The 9,945-nt window shown below is 38.6% G+C and overlaps 2 protein-coding genes across 2 annotated transcripts; both read left to right on the top strand.

The window, feature by feature from the left end:
- The first annotated feature begins 233 nt into the window (after positions 1–233).
- Positions 234–3,615, top strand: p2ry12 (purinergic receptor P2Y12). Its single transcript, XM_061720362.1, has 3 exons — positions 234–344; positions 440–693; positions 2,076–3,615. The coding sequence occupies exons 2-3, from the start codon at positions 448–450 to the stop codon at positions 2,904–2,906; spliced, it is 1,077 nt and encodes a 358-aa protein (XP_061576346.1). The 5' UTR covers positions 234–344; positions 440–447; the 3' UTR covers positions 2,907–3,615.
- A 1,891-nt stretch (positions 3,616–5,506) lies between these two features.
- LOC133442534 (P2Y purinoceptor 13-like) lies at positions 5,507–6,484 on the top strand. Its single transcript, XM_061720541.1, has one exon. It carries the CDS (start codon positions 5,507–5,509, stop codon positions 6,482–6,484), a length of 978 nt encoding a protein of 325 aa, XP_061576525.1.
- Positions 6,485–9,945: the final 3,461 nt, after the last annotated feature.

Below are 9,945 nucleotides of genomic sequence, written 5' to 3'. Positions count from 1 at the left end.
ATGAGACAAGCACTGTATAATGCAGAAACAATGAGAGTTACACAATAATTGTCACCACTAAAAAAAAAAACATCCCAACAAGCCATGTTTCTTGCTAGTGTCATGCTGACCGTTGTCTGGGTTCGGAGAGTGAGTCTTTAGAAAGGGTTCTCCTTTTTCTGTCTTTGCGACAGGAAAGAGAAAGGAGAAATGAGAAAGGGTTCCTGTGTTGACTCTGACACATACTCATGTTAAAAACACTGAAAGTGACAGGAATAGACTGATCGTCTGCATCACATCACACATGGACACAATCCTGCAGAGAAGGACCTTCAGACGGCACTGATACACATCCAAACAACCAGGTCAGTTACGCTTAGTGTCTTTGACTGAGTTGCCTTCGCTTTAAAAGAAAAATAAATCAATGTATAAAAAGTCTTCTTTTTGCCTTTTTGATCAGGCACGGACATGGAGGGAAATACAACATTGTTCCCTGGCAACCGCAGCCAGATCAACATCACCTGCTCCCGTGACAATGTTTTGAAGACGGTGCTGTTTCCTGTCCTGTATTCCTGTCTCTTTCTGGTGGGGATGTCACTCAATGCTGTGGCAGTGTGGGTGTTTTTTCGCATCCCTTCACGATCGCACTTCATCATATATCTGAAGAATGTTGTTGTCGCAGATGTCATCATGACCCTCACGTTCCCTTTCAAGGTTTGTAATGAATAATGTCACATGTGGTATTTATACTGTATGCAGGGGGGAAATCAGAAAAGATTCATTCATGGCTGGTTTGGAAGCTCTGGAACTCTGTTGTTTTTGTAAGGATTGTTCATTTCCTCTCCCCTTTTCATCATCTAACAGTGTTTGGGCAACAAGACCAATCATACAAACAGCAAAACTGTTATATGGATTCAGGACTCTCTAAAATATATAACAGTTACTGGACACCAGACACACCCATTTTCACCATTATTAACGTTTTCCCGCCAGTTTCAAGCAGCTAAAACACACATCATTTTCACAAATTCATGATGTTTCTACCTGCCAAAGATGAATGAAATGGAGATTTTCTACTAAAGACTTTTAATTCCACACAATCTAAATATAAAGTTATGTAACGAGGAAACTTATAGGTGTTGTCCAAAGGTGCTCTTTGGCGCGTATCTTGTGATGCGATATTCCAAAGTTAATGAAAGTTGGTTATGACAAGCAATACTAGGTTGTCGCTAAGCTTAAAAGGTTTCATGAAATTTTCTTCATGAAGGTTTTTCAACTGACACATTCTGATATATGACAATTAATATCTGAAATGTGGTATACTTACAGAAGATTTAAATCGTTGGTAATGCCTAACACTCTTATGGAGTGAGAGCAGGCTTATTGGCCAGGGAAATTTCCAAGCTGATATTTTCACATTGGAATGGCTTTATACAGTAAACTAATTTATGAATAGATGTGAAAAGAGTTTACCAAATATGAAAACAAGTTGTCTGTAAGCGGCATGGGTATTAAATGCAATAGATTTTTTATTCTAACTACCTCTGAATCCAGATAGTTTGTCACATGAAATGGCTTCATAATCGATTTTCCAGTTGTATATAGCTAATTCTTCTTACTGTGAAAATGTTATTAAAAGGAAGAGAAGATCATCATCTCCTGACAGCACTGATCACAAGCCTCCTTAAAGGCTCCAGACCACGGCACTGGCAGCCTTAGAAGCCAATATTTTCTGACGTACTAGTTCGCATTTCTACAAACTCAACTCAACTGATTATTATGACATTTTTGTAATGTCTGCCAAATTCAGTTAAATTTCATTTACAGGGGGCGTTGTTGAAGCCATTCAGTTTTGCCTTACTGTTACTGCAAGATCATCTGCTGATAATCAAGTGCTTTTTGATATATTGATGAATGGTGTCAAGTTGGTAATAGGGAGTGTTTATGATGGCAAATAGGCTGTAAATGTTATATGTCATACAAGTCAGATTCCAAGCAGTCTTTTTCTGAACTTCACAAGTTAAGTCATAATATATATTCAAGTGTTTAGGTGTTCAAGAGTAAAACCTAAAAGACTGAACACTGTGTCTCTGCAGGTGCTGTCAGACTCCAACATGGCATCCACAAACCTACGGATATTTGTGTGTCGAGTTTCCTCTGTGCTGTTCTACCTCACCATGTATATCAGCATCCTTTTCTTTGGCCTCATCAGTATTGATCGCTGCAGAAAGACCCTTAACCCCTTTAGAGGCACTAACTCTGCCCGGCTGGCCCGAAGAAAACTCCTTTCAGGGGCCATCTGGGCTTTCCTGCTGATCCTCAGTCTGCCCAACGTGATCCTTACAAGTAAGACCCCAAATTCTCCATATTTCAAATGCAGCGACCTGAAGACAAAGGCGGGGCTGTATTGGCATGAGGTGGTAAATCATATCTGCCAAGTGATTTTCTGGGGAAACCTGGTGACTGTGTTAGTTTGCTACACTCTGATCACCAAAGAGCTGTACAGGTCTTACACCCGCACTAAGTCCCACAGCCCTGAGGGGTCTGTAACTCCGGCGTCAAGTGGGGGAACAACTCGGAAGCCCCACCATGCCAAAAGAAAAATGAATGCAAATGTGTTCCTGGTTCTAGCGGTCTTCTTTGTGTGTTTTGTGCCGTTTCACTTCGCCCGGGTGCCGTACACAATGAGCCAGACCCGTGGGGTCCTCTTTGATTGCAAGCTTAAGCTTTTCTTCTTTCAGCTGAAGGAAAGCACGCTTTTCCTCTCATCCCTCAACTCTGTACTGGATCCCCTCATCTACTTCTTCCTCTGTAAGTCCTTCAGGAGCACTCTGTTCAAGACCCTGCAGCTGCCTCCTGGTACCTGCAGCAGACTAACAGGGAGAAGGTCAGACACGTATACAGGAGACTCGTCTGTCTGTACATAGTCACATACCCACAGACTTTGGTGGTGTGGGATCTGAACGAGCCTCCTGTTGACTGACCATGTGACACAGTACTTTGTGGACATTTTGCAAGTGCATAGACAATTAGCAGGTTTTCCAACAGCAATTCACATTCGTCTTGATAACTCCTGGTTAAAAATGCAATGAGAACATTTGAACTGTCTTCTTTGAAGATCCTAATAATTTGTACTGAAAATAATTTCCAAGAGATGCACTGTCATCTAAAATTTGTATATGTTTTAAGGTGTATACTGTTTGTACTCACACTGTTTCAGTCTTAATTCCTAATGTATGTTCTCACTGACTCGTGTCACTAACAGTGATCCTTAACAATCAGCAACAAAGTCAATTTTTGTAACATGTTGGCTGAAGTACTGAGGGACTTTAGAGTTGTCATGGTCAGATTTTACAATCTGGGGTAATATCCAAATGTGTGTGTTGCATTCTGTTGCTCTCCAAAGTGATTTAGGCCTTTAATTTTTGAAGAAATTTACTATGAAACTACTATAAAGGAGGTAAATATCTTCATAATGTTGGCATTACTGGTTTTTGGCCCTGTGGTTCTTTCTAATCACATTGCAAATTATGATTTTACTCTTCAGTTTAATATCTGACTTGGTTAAAAATGTTTGTTACAATATATATTTGCAGGTAAAGTCTTGCCTCAGAATATTAAGAATGAAATTGAATAATACGTATCAATAAAGATTAAATAAAGTCTAAATTGCATGTGGTAATATTATTCACTGTAACATGACTCCTACAACTACCAGCATCATTTGAATCCCCCACTTGAGGGATTTGCATGAATCAGAATAAAGAGGGAGACCCAGCATTTACAATTTGTTGTTGAAAGAATCGATCACAATCACCCAGGGAGGAAAACGTGGAGTCAAAGTGATTTCCATTCTCAGAGGTGAGTGGCTTGGAATATATTTTGAAAAATTAAAGAATGAAAAAAATCTGATCAAAATGGTGAATCACAGAATTGAACAAGCTAATATGACCTGTCAGGCTGATGAAAGTCATTAATGCATGGAGAAATTACCAGCTGCACATACATGTGGTTGATTCTGTGCATCTCTGTGAATGAGAACAGGAGACAGGTTTGCTATAAAAGAAAAGGCAAGGCAAGTTTATTTGTATAGCACAATTTAACGCAAGGTAATTCAAAGTGCTTTACATCGACATTAAAACACACATTGTGAAGTGTATGCGGTGGGAGAAAGATGCAATGTTCCCACAAAACTGAAGATGTGATTTAATATTATTTATATTCATAAATAATCTTTCTTAAAAAAAAAAACAACAAAAGGTGGTTTGCTATTACATATTTTATTGTAGAGTTTCAAATTCATTGAGCTCAGACAAGTTGTTGTTATATTTTGTTCTGGAAATTAAATTCAATGCTAGATAGTAACTATCGAAGGCCGTTCTCGTTCATACAGTAAGGCAGGTTTATCTGTAAACCACATTTCAGCAACAAGGCAATTCAAGGTGCTTTACATAATGAAATCATAAAAAGTAAAGAAAAAAGGCTTATGAGTTACAGTGCAGTGGCATATTAAAGAAATTTAAGACCAGCACTCAAGTCCGGTCCAGGTATTAATATTGTTTGAATTTAAAATCAGAATAAATCTATACCCCAAAAGAATTTGAATATATAAGCAGTAAGAGCATTTAAAACTGATATAGAGTACAAAAGTGGAGGAAGATATAAGCATATGATACAGGTTAGAAATACTTGGGATGCAATGGGTAGAAAACATTTTGATACTAAATGTTTGAAGTTTAATAGATCATATAATTTAAGTCAATGTGTCTATAGTTTACAGAGTAATGTTAGATTTTGTTTTTTGTTTTTGCCTTTATGTCTGTTGTTTATCAGACATAAAAGCAAAACCAACAATTACGTGACATCCATTAATCATTGAAACTGCCAGTGTCTATTTCAGGTTTCAGGATGCATTCAAATGTTCTGGCATGGCAGGGCTTCCAGAAACAACCACAGCAAAAAATATTTTCTGAACTAATGACAGATGGAATTCAGATACAGCAATTTGTTAAAAAAAAAAAAAAAAAAAAAAAAAAAAAGTAAAGCAGTAGTCTTTCTCAAACATATTAAGAATTTGTTGCAACTAATTCCAGAAAAAAAAAAAAAAAAAAAAAAATATATATATATATATATATATATATATATATATATATATATATATATATATATATACATATATATATATATATATATATATATAGTATTTATATTCATCATTGATCTGACTCCAGTTCAGTTAACCTCATCTGCATTATTTCAAATTGCTGCTGCAATTAAGACTTTAATGCACCATGTTGCTATGTTTTGTCTGTAAAACTTACAATTGAATTACTTTTTCCTTATCAGACACACTGTTTCTATGGCCCACCTGGTAGAATATGCAGCTCATGTGCAGGTGCTGCTTGTAGTAGCCTTTCTGGGTTGAAATCTGAGCCACAGCCATTTGATATATGCCATTACCCATTTTCCTTCTCTATTAAAACATATGTTATAAAACGTTTGTCTTTCTTTCTTCTAGATGTTCATGATGAACACATCACTCCCCTCCTCTGATTGTCCCTCTTCCAGCCATGAGACTGTACAGGTGGTGGTAGCGTGCTTCTTCTTGCTCGTGTTCCCAATTTCGTTACTACTCAATGGGGTCGCAATGTGGGTGTCTTTGCACCTCCAGTCAGTCTCCACCTTTATAGTGTATCTAAAAAACCTGGTGGTGGCGGACCTGGTCATGACACTGATGCTCCCTGTAAAGGCCCTGGCGATGCTTCCTGAAGCAACAACAGAGTTGAGGGCATTCGACTGCCGTTACACTGGTGTCATTTACTTCACCAGTTTGTACACAAGCATTGCTTTAATGGGTCTTATCAGCTTAGACCGCTTCTTCAAAATTGTTCGACCATTTGGAAAGCTTCTGGGACAAAATGTGACGTTCAGTATAATAATGTCTTCAATGGTTTGGGTTGTCTTGTTTGGCTGTACAGCTATCCCAATAATCATTCTCACTGACCATGCTCCTGCTAATATAACAGATGATGCAAAAGACTTCTGTACATCACTGAAAGGTCCGGCTGGAGTAAATCTTTCAACATGTGTGGTGTTATTTATGGAGATTCTTTTCTGGGTTGTTAGCATACTGATTGTGTTTTGTTACATCTGCATCACTGTGAAAGTCCTGCAGTCCTTCAGAAACTCGGGAAGCAACAACAGCCAAGGACAGAAAAAGACCAAACTACGAGTATTCTCTGTCCTTTTTGTATTTTTTGTGTGTTTCGTGCCTTGGCACATACTCCGCATTCCCGTCTCCCTCAGTGAAACCTCCGACACCTGCCCATCAAAATGGTTGCTGATAGCACATGAGTTAGCCCTCTGTGTCTCCTCCACCAATGCCTGCCTGGACCCTTTTCTCTACATCCAATTGTGTAAAGAGTACAAAGCAAAACTGGCTGACATGATGAAGGGCAGCAGTGCCTGCGTTAAGTTATATTGTGGTGAGAGAAAGGTTTCATAGTAGTAAAATGTAAGATTAACCTATAGGAAGACTGACATGAGTAGGGTTTATTCTCTGGAAAATCACACAGACACAAGGTGAAGAAAGAGAGCCCTAGCAGCCAGAGATTAACTGTTGATTTTAAAGTTAAGTGTTGTACAGCCATCTAGTGACATAATGAAGATTAGCATCTCTTGAGATTTATGATCCTCTCATAGAAAATATAGAGAGTTTATCAATAAGCATAATAGCAATGTCATTGTGAAAAAAAAAATATGTAACTGTTTCTGTGTTAAGGAAAGTGTTCTAGGCTACACATATTCAAGTGTCAGTAGTTATATGTAAAACCAGCAGTTCATTCATGCTGTTGGTTGTGTATGGGCTCCACTCTGTAGGCTATGCTTTGTTTTACTGCACTAGTGTGTGTGTTTTTATTTCTATTATCCATCATTATCATTTGTATCCTTTTGATTGTGTGCATATTAACATGTTGACTACATTAATAAAGTTCATATTCTCATCTTACAGCTCAGAGTAAAAGTGCTCAGTATGATAAAGTCTCAGGCAGCAGAAACCCAGTGAGGAAGACCAGAAAGAGCCAGGAGTCTAGTCATTTATCTTAATCTTAATATATAGACCAATCTAAACAGATAACAATAAGCTGTACAACAATCTCAAAGGAAGACAATATTATCATTAAGGTGTTTGCATTACTATGAGAATATACATTTCATACTCAAGGTTAACATGTATAAGAGGATGCAAATGAAAGTAACGATTTTGAAGTCTTGTTTCCACTTGCTTGTGTCATGTGATGCATCCAACAGATATTTGTTCCATTTGTTCCTCCATAATCTCTGACATAGTAACTAAACAGCTCATTCCTGGTGTTTTGGGGGTTTTTGGCTTACGTGTTGAAAAATTTCAGGCGGATTTCAGCTGCATGATTAACTAGCGCAGCACAAATAACCAGCAGGTATGAAATAAACCTATTTTAGTTGCATGACTGTGTAGGGAAACTGTGAAAGCTTTTGTCACATGGCAGCAGAACATACACCACATGCTCCCCTGTACGATTTCATAAGTCAAGCAACTAAAAAAAGTTTAGGTTTTTTTTAGTCGCACGCTAGCTAGCATTGAATAATAGTACAGCGTGGTCTGTCCGTTCTTTCTGAAATCCCATGCCTGGTATTAAATATTTCAAGAAGCATCGTAAATAATCCTTCTTCGCTCTTAGGCCCCGTTTACACATAGCCGGGTATTTACAAAAACGGATATTTCCCCCTCTACGTTTTGAAAAATTCCATCGTTTACAATCGTTTTCAAAATCTCTTCGTTTACATGAATCCTCATAAATACGCTGTTAACGTCATGCCAGCCAATCAGAATCCTGGAAAAAACATCAACAAATGACACGTGTAACTTCCAGTTAAGACTTATTTATGGTTCTGCGTTACACCAACGCAGAGCCTACGGCGTAGGGTACGCGACGACGCACACGGCGCGCAACGCCGCGTACCCTATGCCGTAGGCTCTGCGTCGATTTAACGAGGGACCATAATTCAGGCTTTACCTCCAAGACGGAACGAGAGTCTTTCGTTTGGAGTGACAGAGAAGTGGAGTTACTTTTAAGTGTGACTTAATACAAAAAAATTGATATAAAACAGGTAAAATACAAGAAAATATTGACGGTGGCCAAACAAATTGTAAACGCAGGTCGCACACATGACGCTGGTGACGTGTCTGTTGCATAATGTGACGTTCTAAAGCCTAAATCTCCGTTTTCCTCTGTTTAGACGCAAACGTGAAAACTGAGTTTTTGAAAATCTCCATTTTGGCCGGAGTTTTCAGAAATGATCGTTTTTGGGGGCTTTGAGCTCCATTTTCGTGTAAACAAACGGCCAAAACGCATGAAAACGCCTCCGTTTTTGCTCCGTGTAAACGGAGCCTTAAAGGGGAGTTTTTCCTTGCCACTGTTTGGCTTAAGGTTTTTCTTCCACCAAAGGGGCTTTAACAACCCATTGTTTATTTAACAATTGCCCTGGGGTCATGTTTGGGGTCATGTTTGGGTCTCTGGAAAGCGCCTAGAGACAACATGTATTGTAATAGACACTCTATAAAAAAAATGAATTGAATTGAATTAAATAAAACTGATAAACACTTGAGGGAGTTGTGCAACTACATTGTTGAATATAGTGATCTTTACTCATGAGTGCAGAAAGCACAAAGGAACACAAAAACCCCTGCTACACATGTCTTAATGTGATTACTGCTTACTTCAAAATTATTTAGATGAAGGTAGCTGTACATGATGGGTTTGTATTCAGAGTATTGACTTAGTCTGATTAATAACAGATTGTTATCCACGTAAATACAATAACTGTGGCAGTCCTCAAACTCCATCCTATAAGCATGCAGCAGTGATAGATAATCCCAAGTGATCTCAACGGATACGCAAATCTTGAAAATAACCAATGAAGGCCAGAGTGGTGCCAGAGATAACTGGAACACTTGGGGCTGTGGCCTCCAAACTGGGAGAGCGGCTCCAACAGATACCAGGAACAGCATCAAACATCTGGGAGCAAAAGATACTGTCCAAGGAAAAGCTACCATTTTTCTATGTTGTAAAACCATGCTCAGACCTAAAAATCTATGTTTTTTGTTGTTTTAAAGTAGTGCTAGTGTGGGGTGAATATACTTGTCTGTTTAGTGAAGTCAAGAAAAAGAAGAAGCCATCCTCACTTCATCCTCACTTCAAGCTCAGTCAGTTTGGAAAGTTACAAGACTTTGACAATGTGTTCAAAATTGTTTGTTAAAACCATCAAATGTTGGCTTTCTCTTGGGGGGCGGTGTCAGGGTAATATGAGCTCTTGAGTTATCAGCCTCAGAAATCACCAAGATTAAAGTCAGTTGGCATACACAGCTGTTCATTAAACGGGCTGTTTAGGTCAAGCTGCATTCGCTTTTTATTTTTAACTTAAGAATTTGTAGCACTTTTTTTCAAAAACAAAGGAAAAACAAAACATCTCTCACATCATTTAGCTTTTTAAATGATCCACAGAGCTCATGCCGTGTCACAACCACAGTGAGGACTATTTGTTATGCTAATACTGAATGATGACCGGCATCACACATGCAGGATAACACCTGTGTGTGAACGACCACACGTGGCATGGCTTTGTCAGAGAAAGATGAGACAGAAGCAGCAACATCTGGAACGTCTGTTTTGATCAGTGAAGGCGAATATGGCGGGCAGCCTTATCCTGAATGTCCATCCCATCAGCCCAAAGGGGGGATCGCACTGTCAGACAGTTACAAGATGTTATGTACAACATGTTTGTGTGCATTTCTTTTTTGAATATATATCTCAAAGCTCATTGAGTTTTTCTTAATTTTGCATAAGTCTTGATAAATTGCCGGTCCCAACACATCTGAAATTCAAATTTGTTTGCTAGGAAAATCAGCAGTGTTTCTTAAGCACC

This window comes from Cololabis saira, chromosome 4 (genome assembly GCF_033807715.1).
Source record: "Cololabis saira isolate AMF1-May2022 chromosome 4, fColSai1.1, whole genome shotgun sequence".
NCBI lineage: Eukaryota > Metazoa > Chordata > Actinopteri > Beloniformes > Belonidae > Cololabis > Cololabis saira.
Note: the sequence above shows the minus strand (reverse complement) of the source record. Positions and strands in the feature narration are given on the sequence as shown.

What these genes read in the sequence shown, in the direction of transcription:
- p2ry12 (XM_061720362.1), top strand. Translation starts at nt 448, where the DNA reads ATGGAGGGAAATACAACATTGTTCCCTGGCAACCGCAGCCAGATCAAC. An exon ending in CCCTCACGTTCCCTTTCAAG is followed by an intron (nt 694 to 2,075) that starts GTTTGTAATGAA and finishes GTGTCTCTGCAG; the next exon opens with GTGCTGTCAGACTCCAACAT.
- LOC133442534 (XM_061720541.1), top strand. Translation starts at nt 5,507, where the DNA reads ATGAACACATCACTCCCCTCCTCTGATTGTCCCTCTTCCAGCCATGAG.